The sequence below is a fragment of the Helianthus annuus genome, chromosome 17 (genome assembly GCF_002127325.2).
Source record: "Helianthus annuus cultivar XRQ/B chromosome 17, HanXRQr2.0-SUNRISE, whole genome shotgun sequence".
NCBI classification, from domain to species: domain Eukaryota; kingdom Viridiplantae; phylum Streptophyta; class Magnoliopsida; order Asterales; family Asteraceae; genus Helianthus; species Helianthus annuus.
The window spans coordinates 146,053,093-146,076,436 of NC_035449.2; the positions used below are offsets into that span (position 1 = coordinate 146,053,093).

Below are 23,344 nucleotides of genomic sequence, written 5' to 3' on the forward strand. Positions count from 1 at the left end.
TTAAAACTTTAACCCGGCTACTTAGGACTGTATCCCTGCTGACTCAGACTACTTAGCCGAGGGTAATGTCACCTTCAAAAGAGGGGGCCTACCACATTATGCATTAATAACTTAATTAATTATCTTTCAATAATCCGACCCTTTAGGATTATATCCTTGCTGACTCAAACTACTGGGTTGAGGGTAACGTCACCTTCAAAAGAGAGGCATACTACAATAACTAAGATAGTCTCTTAAAAAGTACAAAAGTGCGGAAATAATCAAAGGTTACACTACACACGAGTCGGATCCAAGTGATTCATCTTGTCTATCTGTTTTTTACTTTTATTTTATTTTTCAGTATTTTAGTTAGTTTTATTTTTTTAGTTTAAAACCTTTTTCTAACTTTTTGATTTGATTAGACGTTGAGGATAAACCGGTACTAAAAGCTCGTGTGTCCTTGGACGACCTCGGTATCTTACCAACACTATACTACGTCCACGATGGGTGCACTTGCCCATATGTGTGTGTAGTGTTAGTAAATATCGTGTTTTATAAATTTAAAACTTGGCTAAAATGTGTAAAAGGGCTTAAAATATATATAAAAACCTATAACACACGACACGCATCATTGCAAACATATGTTCATATGGACACAAGGGTGCCTTGTCTTACCTTTTGCTTGTAAACTTGTAATGCATAAATAAACTGTTTATATATCGGACCATAAATAAACCCAATTTGACCTTCTCCACCATCGTAGCTCCGAACCGGACCACCACCTGCCACCATCCTTCATCAACATTCAACCTTCAACGATCACCGCCTGCCTGCCACCATCCTTCATCAACAACCGCCAACATCAACCCACCTGCCACCGTCCTTCACCAACAACGACCGCCATCAATAGCCGCCATCAACCCTACATGCCACCATCCTTCATCAACCTTCAACCCTCAATTTGACCTATCCTGTTTTGTACATGAAAACCCCAATTTTTATTTCGAACAAACCCTAACCTTCCACTAAATCTGCAGATCCGGTTCCTGAAGATAGGGAGAGAGAGAGAGAGAGGTGGTGGTGTGGAAGGAGGTTACAACGGTGATGGTGGTGGTGGTGGAAGGAGGTTACGGCGGTGGCGGTGGTGGTGGTGGTGGAACGAGGAGGTGGTAGTGATGGTAGAGAGATGGAGCAGAGTGTGGAAGAAGAGTTTTTCTTTGTTCAGAGAGAGAGAAAGAGAGAAAGAGATTAGCTGATATGCATATATATTTTTTCTTAGAAGATGTTTTTTTTTAAAATAGGGTAAAAAGAAAATTCTATTCTCATGTGTCTTGCACATTATCTGATTTAACAGAAAAAATTAACTGGGGTAGGCTTAAAGGACAGAGCGTGCAAGATTTTGAAACAATAAGTACAAAACTCATCAATTTTAAAGAAAAAGGACACCGCCTGAAATTGGGTATAAAGATAAAGGACAAAATTTGGAATTCACTCTAAAATTAATAATAAGATTGATAAAACAGAAAGTTTCTACTTATGAGAAACGAAGTTCTAAATTCATATGTAGAACTTATCAAATGAATTCCTTTATATAGGGGGAAACCATCACAATGACAGATATGAAATGTTGCAACTCTTCGTGAAAGAATGCAATATTAGGTGTTTATAATTGCTAGCAGTTGTCAGTTACATCGGTGGAAACTTAGGTTTAAACTTCATAAATAATAACTAAGTTACTAATGTGATAAAGTCCAACTCCTAGTATATGCTAAACTTAGTTACCACTATTTAATAGTAACTTTTTATTACTCGGTTAGTTGTCACATCATATATATTTTTACTATTTCCTCAAACACTCGTTTTCTCTCCAACCCTACATCTTTCTAAAACATTCTTACAATTTTCACATTATTCTTATTATTTTCATTTAAAAATCATAATCAAAGTTCTTAATAGTAACGTTTTTTTGTAATTTCGTATTATTTAAAATAATAAAAAATTTAGAGAGCACGTTTATATATTGTTTTTTTTTTCTTGAGGAAATTTATAAAATTGAAATTAAAAAAAAACAAACACTGCATAAATTGAAATTTACAAATATCAAACATCACGTAACTAAAAATAAATTAATCTATACTATATAATAAAAGAAACCTGTTTTGTGACACTTGTCATTCTCTCATTTAATTGATTAAAATTATTAATAATACTACTAATAATAATATTTAATCTAATCTAATACAAATAACAATAATATTTAATCTAATCTAATACAAATTCTTATTAATAATTCAATATTTAATCTAATCTAATACAAATAATAATAATATTTAATCAAATCTAATACAAATTCTTATTATTAATTCAATAACCTATTGTTAAACTAAAACTTCAATAGAATCTTAAATCCTAGCTAAACAAGTTTCGAAATTCATAATAATATTAATATGTTAGACTAAATATATTATTGATATATATATATATATATATATATATATATATATATATATATATATATATTATTGATCTATATAACTAAAATCTTTATCAATAATATTAATAATAGGTTTAGAATCAAATACAAAGATTCAAAAAATAAGAAGTCGTACAAAGGGTATCAAATAGACTCTGATTGATCTCATTCAACCGACATTAGAGCTGTCTTATCGAACTCTACGACATTAATTAATATGTACGAGTTGATGGGTTACATTTATGTTAACTCATTTATGTTAATATGGTATGTAAATGTCTCTGTCTTTGTTTTGCATTTACAGGAAATATCTATACTATATAGTTTAAATTGTTCAACCCGTGTAACACACGGGGAACTAACCTAGTACCTAAATAAAACTAAATGTAAAGGTCAATTTTAGCTCTTATTCTATTTCACAACTTGCATTCCCAATTGACAAGGCAATTCATCAAAATCATATGACCCTTCATTACCAACAATTCCATAATCATCAATCAATAGACTATATCGTTGAGGTTGAATACAGTCGTCTAAGCGTCTAATGCAAATGTGGTGTAGTCACTTGAAGCATATGTCTTTATTCTCTTCGGGTATTGGATAGTGCTGGTGCAGGTTGGTTCTTTGCACTTCAGTTGATGCTTTAAATCACACTACACATGTTCATATATATAAGAACATTTTACCCTTTTATATAATCTGAAAAGTACTCGTCCCAAGTGCATGTCATAAGCTGGTTATCATACCAACCACATCGCCTTTGTGATTGTTGGTGTGACGTTTTCATTGGGTTAATTAACTACTAGCAGTTTTGAGTTATGGCGTTAATCAATAACATATCATTAGATGGTCTTTTGTCATCAAAAAGTTATTAAAATTGCATTCAAACATGTTCAGGATTGAAACTAACGTCGCTAAAAGGGTGATAACCAACACAAGATGAGAACACAAGCTATGATCATCATCAAATGTAGAAAAAAAGAACTTTTTTGATCTAATTACAGAGCCAAAAACAATGCTAATAATCTGAATTTGGATTTCAAAAACCTAGGTCAGAGTTCAAAGGACATTCACCCCCCTCGGAAAGCAGGCAGAGCTCTATCATATACTGCCGTAACGCCACCAGAGATAAACTAGATACTGGTGTGCACCCGGCAATCCCCATTCGATATCTTTGACAACCCTCATCCCATCGGATGCCGTCTCCTGCACAGATCATATCAACATCTCGTTTATACCATAACGATCTACTAATTTTCAGTTTGCCAAATTTCAAATATAAAATTACTGAATTGCCCCTACCTAATCATTTGTGAGAGCCACCTACCTCTTCCTACATGAACAAATTTGAAGTACTTTACCAATTGCGGTGATAAGGTTGGCGGTTGCCAGTTTCGACCCGTTTTAACTACATACGGGTTAATTTGGGTTATGTTTCATCTCTAATGGGTCATATGGTTGAGCTAGATGATTTAACTCAAAAACAGGTTGAAAGTCGTCCGAAATGTACTCACATGCATAGTTATAGAGTTTCTGAACAAGTTAAACACATTGATTCTTAGGCCCAACCTGACCAACTTTGACCCATTACTCGACCATTTGACCTGCCCATTTTGTAATTCCCAGTGGCGATGACAGTTCACAAAGCTACTAGTATTCAATCAAGAAAATAACTGGTTGCTTTCCTTTACGCCTACGGCTGGTAAAAGCCAACTCTAGAAAAGAATTTGTCTCTTGTCTATTGGTATGTCCATACTTGACACTGTAGTGATAATGGTACCCCTATGACATCATGATTCCACCATGAGAACAGTAATAAGACCCACAAAATGCAGGCGAATATTTACCTCTTGGATCGTCGGTCTTCACCAAAATCCATTATTCCACCAGGTTCAGCGAAACGCCCGTGCCCTCGGAAGTCAATGTCAGCCGCCTGCTCATAGTGAATAACATCTGCCACAACGTAAGTATGACACATCGACAAAAACACATAGGCTTTGCCTGGTATCAGACACTCGTGATTCGGAAAATTATCAAACCAAGAATAAAAGAGCGGTATTGACCTTGAGGGAGAGTGCATTCTTCGCTTCTTCAAGCATTTCAACATTTTCCTTTTTATGTTTCTTGTCCAGCTCACTCATGGAGTCTGCCCATTTTATCTTTTCTTGAATTGTAATAAGTAAGCCGTCTGATGTACCCAACCTACGAAATGTCATTAATCAGAGCCACGATACGTGATTTATTATATAGAAGATAACAAATTAATTATTCAAAAAAATGTTGTTTTCCAAAACATCCTGAAGAACGTGTTTTAGCATCAAATGTAAAGAAATGGTAAATATAATTTGAGATTACCAATCTGAGAGTGTATGCATCATGTCCCCTAATTGACCGGGCCTGAGATCCCTGCCTGCTGCAAATTGCACCTACAATAGCCCAAACTATTAAAGCAAGTTAAGAAAAAAAAATCTGCATATGCTAAATTATAGATATTAAACTAGAAAGAACTATAAATAAAAAGATACGGTCACACCTCAAAAAATCTCCTCTGCTGATCTAGCTTGCCCCTTACTATGCCCTATACAGATAACAAAATGAAGCTTTGAGTAACAAAATGCCCTATACAGATAATATTAATTTTAAAACCAACACACAGAGAATAAGTCAAGATAAAAACAAGTACCAAGTTTTAGTTTAAAATAGTTACAAGTAAATTCCCTCAAATAAACAAAACTATATAGCTCAACATATGTCATAATTATTGGAAATGACAGAATCACCTACCACATACATGCACTCGTTGATAAGAAAATCTTCAAGCTCACGGACATTTACCACGTCCAATTCATGCATCAGCACATCATAGGGGAGTACCTAAAAGTACCCGACATCAAAATCCAAGAATAGCATAAGCGTAGAAGACAACAACATAAAATAACAAATATATATGATTCATACGTTCATCTAGCTTGGAGCTTGGTACCATATAAACGGCACAACCCGGTTCCTAATTTTGTGATCAAAATACCCAAAACTAACTTAAGTGATCATCACTGCTACCAATACATACAGGGTAAATTACCTTGTTAGCCTCAGCTAATGTGAGCATGGTGAGTTGCTTTAACTTGAGGACCTGTTCAGGGATCAACTGCGGGAGTTTACTAGCATTACCTACAATAATGAATACAAAGTAAAAACTTTTGGCTCCCCCATACAACATGAAAAATTGTTCAATTTGTTAATCATTAATGTTTTAAAAATCACATTAATCTTGAAGTCAATATGAACATGTTAAAGATTCGAAACTTTTTATTTAATATAAGAAATATGATGTGTCAGTGTAATTGTCTATGTATTTACCATATCTGTGTTGCTACTTAACCATTCTACTTTCCAATAAAATATTATACAGAAATGAGCTTAATTAATTTTAACAACATATACATAATCATGGACTGCTGTTGAATTTTGTGACGAAAAAGGTAGAAAACCTACAGTTGTATTGACTCCATGTTCCATGAGCAAACATCTGAAGTAAATCAAGGTATTTAGAATCTTCTGTTCCTTGAAGCTGCACGGTAATCGACTGATCAGAAGATAGAAAAAAGAAGAAAATTACAGAACTTGCAACAACACTTCTAGATAACATAGCATTGCAAGAAGTCACTTAAGTCCATCACCATTGCGAATCATTAAGGCATAAAACTACTCATTATGGTGCATGTATAAATGAGCATGTTGCAAAAGTATTGCTGTATAATTAGACACCATTGATCCTGATTATAAGTTATTGCACTAAGTTCTAGAAATCTAAGCATATGACACCACATGATCCCAAGTTTCCTCTCAAGCAACTACTGCAATTTTCAATCTCCATTTACCTACTCTTCCCTTGTTAACATGTGAAAGAAACCATTCCAGTAACATCTTATGAACTTATGAGTAAGAACTAAGAACATTGTTGGTAGAAATTGGAACTTGGAAGGAGGTCTAACTGTCACTTGGTTTAGTAGTTAATAGGCAATAACGATCAGTGATCACAACAATAACTGTGGTTGGTTGTATTGGTTAGTTGAACAAACACGATCTGAGCAGAGTGTGAAGTGAGCATATTCTTAAGGGGCCTCAAACGAGAGATTTGTTGCACTGTAAAGATGTTCAAACCAAAGACTTTACGAAATGCTCATTCCCCAGCACAACTACAGGAGATGTCTAATACAACAATATGATCAGCAAATCGCCACCAAAATTTGATTACAGGAAGTTACAAACCCTGCCGTATCTAAACCAATTCACGAGCACTCTACAATAACCACTGGGTATGCACAACTCCTAGAAGTTGACAATTAAGGAAATTGGGGCCAAGAAATCAAACGTCGAGAGCTTTTTTGTGCACGCGCAAGTTTACTCCGGTCACAAATGCAAGAAAAAGAAACTGTTCATTGGTGAGGTTGATAATGCAAGTCAAATCAAAGAAGCAGCACTCAGGAATAAGAAAAAGCAGCTGCTCAACGGTGTATTAATATTGTTACCAATACAAATTGGTAGAAGTCTAATTGTCAATTAATTTGGTAGTTAAAGGCAATAACTATCAATAACAATAACTGCACCAAAAACTATATATCTAACAAACATGAAAACTCAGAAAATAACCAATTCAATTAACCTCTACAAATCATAAACCCTAACTCACAAAAACAAACTACTAGCACCATCATCAACAACAACAATTAGTCAAGTACACAACAAAAAAGAAACACCGATCATATGAACATAATAAGACTGAAATTTATAAACAATTGCAAAACTTGAAACCTCAAGAAGATTCGGTACGGAAAGGATCTCGGTGAAAGCGAAGAGAGAAGGATGTGACGTAGCTTGAACAATGATGTTTACGAGTGATGATGTTGAACCGTTAATGGTGGACGCTTGTTTGACGAAGTGTTGGATATGTTCTGCTTGCATTTGCTCGATATCCATGATGATGATGATGATCTCTACAGTGCGAGATCGAAGTTTAACAGGATTATATGATGGCAATCAATGGCGATTGTAGAAAATTCTTGAGTTAGGGTTTGAAATCAGAAAGAGGGGTTTTGAGGGGGTTTTGATCAGACTACTTTTGCGGACTCTTTTTATAGTTAATTTCAATAACCACCCTTATGTTTTAGTGAGACGCCAGCATTTCCCACCAAGGTCGTAATTATCAAGGTTGGAGAACTCGCTAGTTGCTGGTCGGTCGATGAGGTGGAGACTAACTACTAGTCGGGATTACTGGTGATTAATCGGATTGAATTTTTTATATGTAATTTTCAGTTTTATGTATACATGTACACATTTTTATATGTAAATATTTTAAGTAGTTAGGTTTTAACTTTTACTCAACTCATTTTCTTAAGTATACAAGATTAATTGTTGGAATTCACATAGTTTGGTTGGAAATTGTCCGGAATATACAGGTTTTTTGCCGGAATCTGGTCGGAATCGCCGATTTTTGGCTGGCCGACTAGGTCTGACTAGGTCCGACTAGGTCCGACTAGCGATTAATGGACTAATTAATAAAAAATTACTCAGTTACTGGCCGACTAACGATTAATCGTCGACTAGTTGCTGCCTAGTCGCGACTTTTATAACACAGGTAATTATAGTAAAAATAGGGTCATGGTAGGCCTGTGTTTCGCGGCTCAGAGAGCGGTTTTTCTTTATTTCACCGCACGACACGTAGAATATTCGAAAGATATAGTTTTAGTTTGTTACGTGTAGAAACTCGATCGGTATTTATTTGATTTGTTACGGCATCATCATAGCCTCAACCCATCAATAACACTAAAAAAATTGTAAGTAAAGGTAAATAACAAAACTAAAAAAGGAGTATGTTGCTCTCTTTTATATGACTTTATTTCATCATCAAATTATTAGAGTTGAATAAATAGGTTATAAGGATTCAAAGATATTAGAGTTAAATTATTAAACTAAAAAAGTATTAAGAACAAAAGAGCTCCAAACATCACAATATGGACCAATCCTAACGAATATAGACATAATATACAATCATTTCCCTATTTTAATTCGTCGACGATTACAATTAACACATGTATGTATGTGTGATATATTATGTATTGGTTTGAATTAATAGAACAAAAGAGCTCCAAACATCACAATATGGACCAATCCTAACGAATATAGAACGGATGATGACGGTCTCTGTTGGAAAGTGGAGGGTTTTGGCGAAATTGTTGTGGGTGAGAGGGTTAGAGTGTGGAAATGTGTTTGTTGGCCGGATTTAGCGGTGCCGGAGATGGATGGTGGAACGGTGGGTTAGTGTGAGGGTTTTGAGAGGAAATTGGGGTGGAAAGAGATGAAGAAGTGATGATCATGTGTGTTGTTTTGGGCGTTATATGCAATGTGTATAATGAAATTACCAAGATACCCTCATACTATTCATAAGGTTTGCTTATTAATAGATGGTAATAGATGGTAATTGTAGTATATACATTTTGTGGTTTTTTAAGTACATTTTGATCTTAGTATATTAATTTTTGAAAAAAAAAATTAAAAAAAAAATTCGGGTTGAACGGGTCATGTTCGAGCCAACCTGTGAACATTCAGGCTGGTTTCGGGTTCATATATATGAGATGATTTTCTGGTTTTGGTCGTGTTTGGGTTCGTCTAAAATTTCTGGGTCGAGTTGAAGCCGTAAACCTGCGAACACGACCAGTTTAGCACCCTACGTCATAGTCATGACGAGGAGGTGGTGATTAGCATATGAGAATTGTGAGATTAGTTTAGGGTTCGGAAGGGGTGGAGGGGATGATGATAGCTGTATTTTTAAGCTTTAGTCATTATAAGTTTTTAACATTCAGTTCCTTTTATATGTTTGCCAATCTAACACATTACAATTTTTTTAACAGAATCAATTCCAATTTCATCAAATTTTATTTCCTTTGAAGCATTCCAATTCCCTAAAAAATATTCTACGAACCTAACTACCCCTTAGTTGTAATTATGTTACTTAGTTGTAAACAATAGAAAACATGTGTAGTTTTAGAAAGGGTCTACATATTCACACACCCAATTGCCTATTTCCACACTCTTCAAGACGCCTCGTATAGACCTATACGAGGCGTAAACCTTTCTCAATTTCCAAGAGAATCTCTGGTTATGTCATATTTTGTCTTATTTGCCTCGTATACGCCTCTTACAGGCCTATACTGGGCGTCTAGGCGAAAAAAAGACTATTTAGCCCCTGATTTAGGCCTATACTGGGGGTAAATTTGTCTTCTCTTATATGCCTCGTATAGGCCTATACTGGGCGTCTTGAAGGGTTTTTTTTTTTAACAAACATTTTATACAATATTAATCGTTTTAGCAAACTTTTATACAAAAACAAGTTTTTTTATTTTAAATAATTAATATTAGGACCCCTCGTTGGTGTTTTTTTGAGTTGAAAAATGGATGTTTTGGTAGGGTAATTTGATTGTTTTTTGAGGGTGGTGTTTTTTTGAGTAAAAAAATGGGTGTTTTGGTGGGGTAATTTTAGTTGTTTTTTAAGAAAAGTTACATTTTTTTATAAAAATATTTTACCGTTTTCAAGATCGGCCTTTAAAAATATTTGATCGTAGAAATATTACATTGTTTTTAACATATAGTGTGGTATAGGTCTCGTATAGGTCCCTTATAGGTCTTGTATAGGCCTATCGACGTATACGGGTGTTGTATCATATCCTATATTATCGTATCGTATTGTATTGTATTGTATCGTATAGTGTAGTATAAGTCTCGTATAGGTCTCGTATAGACCTATATGGGATCTATACGAGACTTATACTATACACTATACGATACCATACCATACTATACGATACAATACAATACGATACTATCGTATCATATAGTGTAGTATAGGTCCCTTATAGGTCTCGTATAGGTCTATCGACGTATACGGGTGTTGTATCATATAGTTTCGTATCGTATCGTATCGTATAGTGTATAGTATAAGTCTAGTATGGGTCCCCTAGAGGTCTTGTATAAGCCTATAGGCCTAAACGGGACCTAAACCACACGTATACGGGTCTTGTATCATATCCTATAGTTTCGTATCGTATCGTATAGTGTAGTATAAGTCTCGTATAAGTCTTGTATAGGCCTATCGTGTTGTATCGTATCGTATAGTATAGTATAAGTCTCGTATAGACATCGTATAATTAATATTAGTGTTATTATAACTAATATGTTTTTTTTATAATTAATATTAGTGTTATTGATATTAATATGAGTTTTTTATAATTAATATTAGTGTTATTGATATTTAAAAAAGAAAACAAAAAAAATTAAAAATAGACGCCCAGTATAGGGCTATACTGGGCGTATACGAGAGGTCCAAAAGACCATTTTACCCCTGAATTATGCCTATACTGGGGGCAAAACAGGGTTATAATGATCTTTTGGACCCCTCGTATACGCCCAGTATAGCCCTATACTGGGCGTCTATTTTTATTTTTTATTTTTTTCTTTTTTATATATTTAAAAAGAGAAAACAAAAAAAAATAGACGCCCAGTATAGGGCTATACTAGGCGTATACTGGTGTCCAAAAGACCATTATAGCCCTGTTTTGCCCCCAGTATAGGCCTAAAGCAGGGGTAAAATGGTCTTTTGGACCCCTCGTATACACGCAGTATAGCCCTATACTGGGCGTCTATTTTTAATTTTTTTTGTTTTTTTTTTAATATTTAAAAAGAGAAAACAAAAAAAATAAAACTAGACGCCTAGTATAGGGCTATACTGGTAGGGCTGTAAACGAGCCGAGTCGAGCCGAGCTAGACTCAGCTCGAGCTCGGCTCGAACTCGATTCGAGCTGGCTCGGCTCGAGCTCGAATTTCAAATCGAGCTGAGATTTGAGGCTCGAGCTCGGCTCGATTAGAATTCGAGCTAGCTCGGCTCGGCTCGATCTAGCTCGAACTAACAAAGAACCGCAAAATTTATTACTTAAAAAGCCTTTAAAAATGAATTTCTTCATAGCCTAAGGGCCATAATTGCCATTTAATTTAACCATATGGCTAAATATGCAAATATAAATAGTTAATTCACTTTCTCCTTGTCTTTACCTTCTTTTATAGGGGAGATACACTCTTAGTTTTTGTTTTCTAAGCGATGTGGGACAAAAAAATGAAGGATGTAAACCTTATCGAGCCAGCTCACGAGCTCACGAGCCGAGCCAGACCAAGCTCGAGCTCGGCTCGTTTATAAATCGAGCCGAGCCGAGCTGGCTCGTTTACAACCGAGCCAATTTCGAGCCGAGCTTTCTTCGAGTTTTTTTCGAGCGAGTTTCGAGCGAGCTGCGAGCCACGAGTTTTTTGAACACCCCTATATACTGGGCGTATACGAGGGATCCAAAAGACCATTTTACCCCTGTTTTGCCCCCAGTATAGGCTTAATTCAAGGGTATAATAGTCTTTTGGTCCTCATAGACGCCCATTATAGCCCTATACTAGACGTCTATTTTTATTTTATTTTTTGTTTTCTCTTTTTAAATACCAATAACACTAATATTAATTATAAAAAACTCATATTAACTATAATAACACTAATATTAATTATAATAACTCATATTAATTATGATAACATTAATATTAATTATAAAAAACTCATTTTAGTATCAATAACACTAATATTAATTATAAAAAACTCATATTAATTATAATAACACTCTTATTAATTATAATAACTCATATTAATTATAATAACACTAATATTAATTATAAAAAACTCATACTAATATCAATAACACTAATATTAATTATAAAAAACTCATATTAATTATAATAACACTAATATTAATTATATGATGCCTATACGAGACTTGTACTAAACTATACGATACGATACAACACGATAGGCTTATACAAGACCTATACGAGACTTATTGGATACGATACCACATCCATAGGCACATACAATGCCTATACGAGACCTATACGAGATTTATACTACACTATACGATACGATACGATATGATACGATATAATACAATACGATACTAGACTATTGGATAAGATACAACACTCGTATAGGACTATAGGTGTGGTTTTGGTCCCGTTTAGGCCTATAGGCTTATACAAGACCTATAGGGGACCTATACTAGACTTATATTATACACTATACGTTACGATACAACGCCCGTATACGTCGATAGGCCTATACAAGACCTATAAGGGACCTATACTACACTATATGTTGAGTTAACTGCCATTTTCGTCCCTGTGGTTTGGTCACTTTGGCCATTTCAGTCCAGTTTTTAAAAATGCGCCATTTTCCTCCCCGACGTTCTGGAAAGGTGCCATTTCAGTCCAAAAATCATAACCCAGTTAAGTCGGTTAGTAAATAAGGACTGATTGTGTAAATTTGTAACATAAAGGACTGATTGTGTAAATTTGTAACACCACCACCACTAGCCCTGCCACCACCACCACTCCGCTGCCACCACCACCACCACCACCGCCGCCACCACCACCACTCCGCTGCCACCGCCACCACCACCACTCCGCTGCCACCACCACCACCACCACCACCGCCACAACACCACTCCGCTGCCACCGCCACCACCACCACTCCGCTGCCACCACTACCACCACTCCGCTGCCACCGCCACCACCAATTTTGTTGATGATAATGTTGTTGCTGATAATGTTGTTGCTGCTGTTACTGTTGCTTCCTTCAAATATTAATAGAGGCGATGATGATGATGATGAATTTGTCGTTCATCACCGCACCACCACAGCCCTGCCACCACCACTCTCACAGATGTCAACAGTGTCATCTCCCCCAAAGCGGTCAACAGAAGGTCAAACAGGAAAGTCAATGGCTCAAATTAACGACCAAAATTAGGTTATATTCCAATTAACCTGGTGCAAACATTGTACAAGTATAAACGAATGAACCGGAACAAGAAAAACGAACCGTTAACGGCTGGAACGACGTGTTGACTGATTCCGGCCACTGTGAAGATTCTGGCGAAGTTGCAGGTTTGGTTCCGGCTAAAATTGATGTGTTTGAGCATTGTGAGGGGTGTAAAATGTTTGTGGGGATCTAAGGAACTTCAGATGTCTGTTCAATTCGACCCAGATCGACAGAAACAGAAGATTAACACGTGGGGGTGTGGGGTATCGGAAAGATGGTCGGATTTACTCCGGTCACCGGAGTATAGAGGTAAAGGTGATGGTGGTGGTGATTGCAGAGCATAGAGAGAGAGAGAGAGTAGAGAGAGAGTGTGTGGTGGTGGTGATGGCAGCGGTGGTGGTGGTGGCAGGGCTGTGGTGGCGGTGGCGGTGGTGGCAGCGGAGTGGTGGTGGTGGTGGCAGGGCTATGGTGGCGGTGGTGGCGGTGGTGGCGGTGGTGGTGGTGGTGGTGGTGGTGGTGGCAGCGAAGTGGTGGTGGTGGCAGGGCTAGTGGTGGTGGTGTTTAATATTTACTTAAATGGTCCTTTATGTTACAAATTTACACAATCAGTCCTTATTTACTAACCGACTTAACTGGGTTATGATTTTTGGACTGAAATGGCACCTTTCCAGAACGTCGGGGAGGAAAATGGCGCATTTTTGAAAAATGGACTGAAATGGCCAAAGTGACCAAACCACAGGGACGAAAATGGCAGTTAACTCCTATATGTTAAAAACAATGTAATATTTCTACGATCGAATATTTTTAAAGGCCGATCTTGAAAACGGTAAAATATTTTTATAAAAAAATAAAACTTTTCTTAAAAAACAACTCAAATTACCCCACCAAAACACCCATTTTTTTACTCAAAAAACATCACCCTCAAAAAACAATCAAATTACCCTACCAAAACATCCATTTTTCAACTAAAAAAAACCAACGAGGGGTCCTAATATTAATTATTTAAAATAAAAAAACTTGTTTTTGTATAAAAGTTTGCTAAAATGATTAATATTGTATAAAATGTTTGTTAAAAAAAAACCCTTCAAGACGCCCAGTATAGGTCTATACGAGGCATATAAGGGGCAAATGGTCATATATGAGGCCTATACGAAGGGTCCTATACGCCCAGTATAGGCCTATATGAGACGTATTGAGGCAGTCAAACCAGAAGTGACATGAGTTAGACACTGATTTTGATGTAACCCTATACGCCTCGTATAGGCCTATACGAGGCAAAGGGTGTCTAAATAGGCAGATAAGGTGTCTGGATAGTTTGAGCCTTTAGAAAAATATCAAATAAAAAAAAAGCAAATGTGTTTGATTGGGATATTTGCAGTCCTTGAAATATGTGAGTGAGGTTATCAACGTTTAATGTTTTCTGTTGATTTATTATTTATCGTGTTACTGATACAGGACAAACTGAGAATATTTTCAGGCAATTTCTTCAACCATTTGCGATGCCTCCTAGAAAGCGTCCGCGGGCCCCAAAGAAAGCTGAGCAAGAACAAGGTGGTAAGATTACAAGCATAAAATCATCTTGGTTTGGCTTTTGTTTTAGGTTGTTAGAGATTTTTTATGATGTTATAAGTTCTAATGTAGACATGGTTATTTGAACCTCACATGATGTCATTCCTTGATATTTTCAGTCAGCGACACGCCAAGACGAGTACAGGAATCGCATCCACGTGGAAAGCGGGCCAGATTCGAGACCAAAAGAAAGCTGAGCAACATCAAGGTGGTAAAATTACATACCTGAATTTTGCATGATGTCTTTACTTAAAATTAGTTAAACAGCAAATGCCCGAAATGTTTGAAAGTTATCCTGAGTATATTCTGTTGGGAAACAAGCGGTCTCAAAGAATCCCAACAACCCTCCCAAAGCTAACAATAGAGAAATATAACTGAACACAAGAATATACGTGGAAACTCCAAAACCGGAGAAAAACCACGGGCCTCCAGAGAGAAAGATCCACTATGCGACAAATTTTACAATCACACAGACTAATCTCTCAAGCCTCCCCCCGCCCAATTACAACCACACTTCTCCGAAGCGTTTAACCAAAACCTTCCTACACTCTAAGACAAGAGAACTAGAAAAGAAAGAAAGAACCAAACACTTCAAGTGTATTTTTGGTTGGGGCACTTTGAAACCAAAGCCTTGGACTCCTTTTATAAGCTTGTAGTCCTCCCAAGCTTTCATCCTTGCACCGATGTGGGATGGGCACATTTTTCATATAGCCAAAAACCTAACAAATCTCCACCTTGGATATATGAAAAAAAAAACAACCACATCAAAGGAACACCGTCTTCAACCGACGATCATACTCCACCATAAAAAAGTATCTCCACTTAGAATAGACCATTCTAAGAATTTCTTCTCGACACATGTTGAAAAACCTGCTGAAAATTTATGGTGCAACTTCCCCGCTTGGCATACTCGGAAGTTCATCAGCCATCAACATCAATTTTTCACCACACATCTTGCATCTATGCCAACCCAATGCCCATGTGTAAATCCGTGAACCCGCTAACAAATTGCATCCCCTTTCATGGTAGCGCGGGCATATCATAGGGATGACATAACTTCAAAAGAAATCATCACCGTCAACGACGGCGACATTGTTAGCTGTCTTGGAGCTGCTTGCTGAATCTGCTCCACCTGGACAATTTCTCTTGACATGCCCAGACTGTCCACACTTCCAGCATACAGGAATCTTCTGTGGGTGCTTCTTCTTCCCGTTCCCGTATATTAAAACCGTTCCTTCTGACGAAGTACGACCGCTACTACCCAGTCTTTTCTCTTCAGACAATAGCTTCTCAGTAACATCCGCATACTTCAGGGTTTCTTTCCCATACATCAGAATGGGCTTCATATGCTCATAGGAAGATGTCAAAGATAATATGAGCCTCAGTGCTTTATCCTCATCTTCAACCTTTACTCCAATAGCCTCCAGTTCTGACACGATATTATTAAGAACACTTAGATGATCTGAAATTTTTGTATCTCCATCCATACGAAGGGTATGAAACTGTTCCTTGAGATACAACCGATTTGAGATGCCTTTGCCTTGATACAACTGCTCAAGCTTCTCCCACAAATCCTTTGCAGTTGATATCCCATGCACATTTGCAAGAACATTCTTTGCTAGACACAAACGAATCCCACTTGCCGCTCTCAAATCCAAATCTTCTCATTCTTCATCATCGTCTTTACTGGTTCCGCTTGAATCCTTGCTTGAAACAGGGGTCGGTTTCCCCCTCAACGCCTTGTGTAACCCAGATTGAATCAACACGTCCTTGACTTGAACTTGCCACAAACCAAAGTTGATTCTTCCATCATATTTCTCTACGTCGAACCTCATGGGACTGTATTTCGACATCGTATCCGTATCTTCAAAAATAGTATTGTATACTAGAACACCAAGCCTATAAGCAGTACACCCAACAAAGGATTCCCAGGAAAGAGAGGTGGGTACAATGAACACACTTAAGTACCAAGTCTTTCCTAGCCAGAACCTTCCTAGGATAAAATGCGTATATCCGGCTCGCGTATAATTCTACCGTATACAAACAGTACCAAATCCTCGTTTCTGATGTGGAAGATCAGACTAAGCTGCAACCACAGAGCATACTACGAACCTTCAAAATACCATGACACCCTCCAAGAAAATTCGTTTCTGATGTGGAAGATCAGACTAAGCTGCAACCACAGAGCATACTACGAACCTTCAAAACCGAGACCTCCCCCAAAACCTGGAGCTCTGATACCACTTGTTGGGAAACAAGCGGTCTCAAAGAATCCCAACAACCCTCCCAAAGCTAACAATAGAGAAATATAACTGAACACAAGAATATACGTGGAAACTCCAAAACCGGAGAAAAACCACGGGCCTCCAGAGAGAAAGATCCACTATGCGACAAATTTTACAATCACACAGACTAATCTCTCAAGCCTCCCCCCGCCCAATTACAACCACACTTCTCCGAAGCGTTTAACCAAAACCTTCCTACACTCTAAGACAAGAGAACTAGAAAAGAAAGAAAGAACCAAACACTTCAAGTGTATTTTTGGTTGGGGCACTTTGAAACCAAAGCCTTGGACTCCTTTTATAAGCTTGTAGTCCTCCCAAGCTTTCATCCTTGCACCGATGTGGGATGGGCACATTTTTCATATAGCCAAAAACCTAACATATTCATGTGTTCACAACTTCCTAAATGGCAAAATCGAATCAATATGAACTAAAGAAAAACTGCAGGAATTATTTACCAATTTTCTATTTACTTATTTTATCAGTTAATTATTTACCCCGGTTGACGAAAATCCTCCATTAGGGTTTCTGGGAATCAGTCTTATATTGATGCTGGGATATTTTTAGTAACTGAAGATTTCAATCCTACAAAAAATTTACAACCAGGAGTTTCTTTTACATTTACAACATTACTATATTGGTTATAAGATTATTAATGCCTGGTAATTAGGGCTCTTACAATAACAGGGGAATGTTTATTTGAGAAGAAAATTAAATTAACAGAAAAAGAACAAAGGGTATAAATGTAAAACATTAAATAGTTTTTCTCTCAACTCATTTATTATTATCTTTGACTAATTAATTAGTCATAAACATTATCATCCTCTACACTTAAATTTTTGCTTACACACATCAAAATTTATCTTACACATTTTAAAATTTATACTACACGTATTGAAATTTATCCTACACACCTCGTGATTTATGCTACACTTTAAATTATATTTTTTCTTTTTTTTTGAAAAATATTTTTTTTAAATGAGTTACAAATTTAATATAGTTAGCTATTAAAAAGGAAGACTACCAATTAATGATCCATCTAATTTTACCACTATACCCTCACACTGATATTAAATGCAAAAATTAAATGAAGTAAAATCAAGCATTTTTATTGGTTGAAAATTTCTTCTTTTTTATTCTTAAAAAAAATTCATTTCATTTGAACTATACACTATAATAACATTACGAAATATTTCAATCATACAAATAAAATAGAACCAGGAGTTTCAACTTTCAAAGCCAAGCCAGGTCAAATAGTATACATTTTTACTTTTTTGTTTTTTTGAATATGCTTCCGTATTTCTTAACGCTCACTTAATTTTTTTTCCTAATACACCGTCGTGAATTAGTATTTTTATCTTCATCTGGGTGCTCAACTGAGACCCTTGGACTAGATTATAAGATAAACATTAGAAATAGAATCATATTAGAATTCATAAATTGATAATTTAAATTCTCTTTTCAGATGAGAGTCAATCATCAGTGGTGGAAGCGTATCTACCTGAACATATTCTACAACAAATATTTACTGGAATGCCTACAAAACCCTTGGTGCAGTTAAAATGTTTATCAAAGCAATGAAATTGTCTGATTTCAGATCCTAACTTTATGAAGTTGAGATCACGACGGATGATCTCTATCCCCAGCTTTCTTTTCTATGCCATAGACACTGTGACAAGTAACAAAATGTTGAAGCTTTACTCTCCTTCAATTAACCTGAAGAAATATGGAACTATTCTGGTGATAATGAGTTTGTGGTTTGTGCCTCTACAAATAAGGCTAATCTTCTTTATCTCATCTAAGCTGTGATGATCCTGCAAAACACTAAACATACCGTTAAGCTCGTTTGGGTACATACAACGGGCGCCTTTGCATGATTTGTTCCCTAAAAAATGCAGAAAGGTACGAGTTAAGGGTGATGAACGAACATGGGTTTGGGGAATCATTATGACATCGTTCTTCCCGCTAATTTCGCATGGTGCCTCTCATTTAGGTGGTGAGGGTTCAAGTCTTATCGTCAAAAATGGTTTAATTTAGGAGGTGTAAGCGTAGGTCTAGGGGTGTGTGAGTTTGGCGCTCAAAACATGATAACGACCGGTACCTATGTAATCTATGTCAATCAAATGGCTTGTAGCCTGGTACTACCAAGGAGTGTAGTAAAGTGTTCATTACTAAGTGGTGAGGGTTCTAGTCCCAGGATACGTATTGTTGTAGATTCTGGAGTAGATTAGTGGCCTAGTGAGTTTGTGAGTTGATGTTCTAAAAATAGTACATGTTAGTACGACTTCGTTGGGTTAACCCACAAACATTTTTATCCATTTTTTCTTGTATATTTATTAGTTAAATCATGTATACGTGTAATTACACTCCATGATTTTAACATATATGATAACATATTTTTATATTATTTGAATAAAACTATTTAGAAGGTTTTATGCATTATTAGTAGTGACTTTTTATATGTTTTCTTTATCCTTTGTATCTTTTACTTGTTGAGTGTATAAATTGAGGTCCCTAATTACAGTTTTGACTCGAGTTTGACCTATTTGGTCCTTAAGGATGTTGACACATGTGCACAAGAATAGTTAGAAACATTTTCCAGATCATTTGTGATGGCTGATCGATCACATGTTCTACAACTCTACAAGACAGGTTAAGGCAAACATATAAAGTCATAATGTGTAGATGGCAAAACAAGAATAGCTATGTTTACTTGTCATTTTCCTCTTACGGGTTCTACATTTGATGTCAAAAGAAGTAAATAGTAATGTGCTTTTTGATTACTCGTTCATGTGATCCTATGAAATGCAACAAATATAAAAGCTATTAGTTTTTTTTCTAAAAAAATTGAACTCTTAAAAAAGCGTTAGAGTTTAATCTTTTGCTTTTTCCTTATGGTTGAGCTTTTAAAGCACAAAATTTACCATGGTGACCATTTTTAAATTTACTCCAAATATTAATAATCACTTTATAACTCCTCGTGTTAGTGACAAACTCTAATTATGATTTATATGATTAATCATATTGAAATGAAAAAGGTTACTACGTAGGTGATGTCCCTTGGTGTCTTGAATTAGTCATTCATGATAATCTAAACTATATAAGTCATTAAATAAGTGTTAGACTATATGCTCATGGCTTTATAGCCTAGTGGCATTTTGGATGTGAGATTAGATTTCGGGACCAAAAGGTCCTGGGTCTGATTCTCACAAGGGGGTCTTTCTCATACTTATTGGGTTGGTGTATATGCATTATGCCTAGTGTATATGGATATGATCGGCTGATTCCGCTGATGGCACGATAATACTCCAGTTGCCGTTAAAAAAGTCTTCACCATATCCTTTTGTAACATACAATATTTCATTAAGGGTACAAGGCATGGATATAATCAACCTTTAGATAGTAAAAAAAATGTTTTGATTTTATAATCTTGACTTCACAAATCCAATCTAATTTATGAAATCAGTTAGTTCATCTGAGCACAATTGCACAAACATGTATTTTTCAATATCGATTGTCTCGAGAAACCAAAAGATATCTTCTTGTTGAAATTATTAAGTTCATTGTTAATATAAAACACGACGGCCCATGGCTTTATAGTCTAGTGGCATCTTGAGGTGGGATAAGGCTTTGGGACCAATAGGTCCTGGATTCGATTCCCACAAGGGGGGTTTTCCCATATTTATTGGGTTTCCTCCTGAATTGGTGTATAGGCATTATGCCTAGTGGAGATGGATATGATCGGGTGGTTCCGCTGGGGGCACGAGGATACTCCAGTTGTCCGTCAGTAATCCAAATTTGTCGTTCAAAATATATATATAACATGACGTCTAATCACGAAAAATCATACATTTTTTAATCTTTTAAAATTTGAGATGCATGCCATGAGATATGTTAAAAATATACCTATGGTTCATATCGATGACTTAAATAATTAAGTTATGTTTTTTTAGTAAATGTTTTATGATTTTTTATAACATATGTTTGTTTTGTGAGGGAAATAAATGGCATGAGGAAATATTAGGCTTATTATGACTTGGGCTGAAGCTGTTACAAGGAATGGACCAGTGTTGCGGAGCTGTGTTGCTGAGGTGGAATAGGAATGAAGTTGAAGATAGGGACAAGATCAAGTAAGGCTTATTTGGGTTTGATTTAGTTTTGAAGATGAACGAGGGTGTCAACCAAAATTGGGTTGATATAACTTATGCGTCAAATGGGTTTTTGAAACAAATTCCTTATTGAACCTACCATTGATATTGGCTCTTGATATCAAGACGATGGTATTTTCAGAGATAAAAGTTCTAGAGGGATGTAGTTGAATCGTTCGGGTACATACAATGGGCGCCTTTGCATGATCTGCTCAAAAATTAATGTGGAAGGATACAAGTTATGGGTGATGAATGAACATGGATTTGGGAAATCATGGTCCAGTCACAATGTCACATCCTTAATTTCATATGCAACTAATTTTGGGATATTGTGTATTCTATTAACAATATATAACTTACATTTATTTATTTTCTATTATATATATTTATTGCACATATTAAATTAAAATCATTGTATATTAGGAAGTCAAATATTGTTGTAACAATTCCTAATTCTCCTCCTTGATTAGTGCTTGTAATCTCTTTAAATATTATAGTCAATAATGAGAATGAAATCACCTTTCAATCGTAATCCTTCTGTGGTTACTTCCATATGGTATCAAGAGCATAAACAAACTCTTGTGAGTTCCATCGATCCTAGACCCTTTCTTTCTTTCTTTTTTCCTGCTCTCACAGTAACCATCCATGGCTTCATCAATCACTCACATCACAGCCTCCACTCATTTTCCAATCAAACTTACCTCTAACAACTTCCCCTCTTGGAGGAAACAAGTCCTTTCAACTCTCATTGGTCTAGAACTCGACCACCACATTGTCGGCAAAACCACACCTCCACCGGAAACCATCACCGCTGGAGACACAACCAAAGCTAACCCATACTACCTTCCTTGGTTTCGACAAGACCAAATGATTATTAGTGCCCTCCTAGGCAGCTGCTCCGATCAAGTTCAGCCCATCGTCTCCTCCGCTGAAACGACCCGTCAAGCATGGGACTTACTCAACTCGAGTTATGCTAGTGGTTCGCGCTCGCGCGTTATCTCGCTCAAGTCAAGATTAGGCAAAAATCCAAGAGGTTCTCGCTCTATTACTGATTTTCTACATGACATGAAAGCGATTTCTGATGAACTTGCCATTACTCAAAATCCAATTCCCGAGGAGGATCTGGTAGTTCATATTATGAACCAACTTGGTGACGATTACACCAACATTGTGGCTGCTTTAAAAACTCGTGACACTACCATATCGTTCCCGGAACTATTTGACAAACTTCTTGACCATGAGCGTACTCTAAAAGAGATCACCACCGATCCGATCATAAGCACGGTGAATCAGACGCAACGTCAAACGGGTCGCACCTACAACAGATCTGTAGGTGATCATCGCCCCAACAGGTCACCCGTAAACCGTCCTTCCTGGCAGTCAAGATCTGCGGGTCCGCATGCTCGCCAAAACCGTAACAACACATATTGTTACTATTGTAATTTTGCAGGTCATGAGACGAAAGATTGTCGCAAGCTGAGCCGTTTTCTGCGAGAAAACAATATGTCAGTCCAAGGACAAACTATGTCGGCTCCTGTGGTTAATCATACTTCACCTCATCCCACTTCTACAAATCCCGCTTGGATGTGGGATACCGGCGCGTCAAGTCACACAGCACCAAATCAAAATGCCATACCGGTCCTTTCGGAATACGGCGGCTCGGATGAGATTGCCTTAGGTGATGGTAAGACCCTTCCCATAACACATACTGGTCACACCTCCATTTCCACAAACTCACGCCCACTTTACTTAACTGATGTCTTAGTTGTTCCTAATTTACGTAACCATCTTATTTCTGTTGCCAAAGTTTGTCGAACTAATCTTGTTTCCGTTGACTTTTTTCCATATCATTTTCTGGTTAAGGACCTACGCACGGGGGTGCATCTCATGCGGGGAGTGAACGTTAATGACGTTTACTATGGGCCAACCACCTCACGTCCTCAAATTAATGCAACAACAACAGGATCCCTACTCGCTTGGCATCATACTCTTGGAC

General features: G+C 36.7%; 1 protein-coding gene across 2 annotated transcripts; it reads right to left on the minus strand.

Moving 5' to 3' along the window:
* Nucleotides 1–3,304: 3,304 nt before the first annotated feature.
* Nucleotides 3,305–7,577, minus strand: LOC110920440 (COP9 signalosome complex subunit 7). 2 transcript variants are annotated; one of them, XM_022164656.2, is made up of 9 exons: nt 7,268–7,577; nt 5,948–6,023; nt 5,535–5,623; nt 5,237–5,326; nt 4,986–5,030; nt 4,808–4,878; nt 4,516–4,654; nt 4,300–4,385; nt 3,305–3,658 (listed from the first exon to the last, which is right to left on the minus strand). In XM_022164656.2, the coding sequence occupies exons 1-9, from the start codon at nt 7,430–7,432 to the stop codon at nt 3,637–3,639; spliced, it is 783 nt and encodes a 260-aa protein (XP_022020348.1). In that variant the 5' UTR covers nt 7,433–7,577; the 3' UTR covers nt 3,305–3,636. The 2 variants fall into 2 exon arrangements, with proteins under 2 accessions (XP_022020348.1, XP_022020357.1); XM_022164665.2 differs by lacking the exon at nt 3,305–3,658 and having other exon boundaries at nt 4,331–4,405.
* Between the last annotated feature and the right edge of the window lie 15,767 nt (nt 7,578–23,344).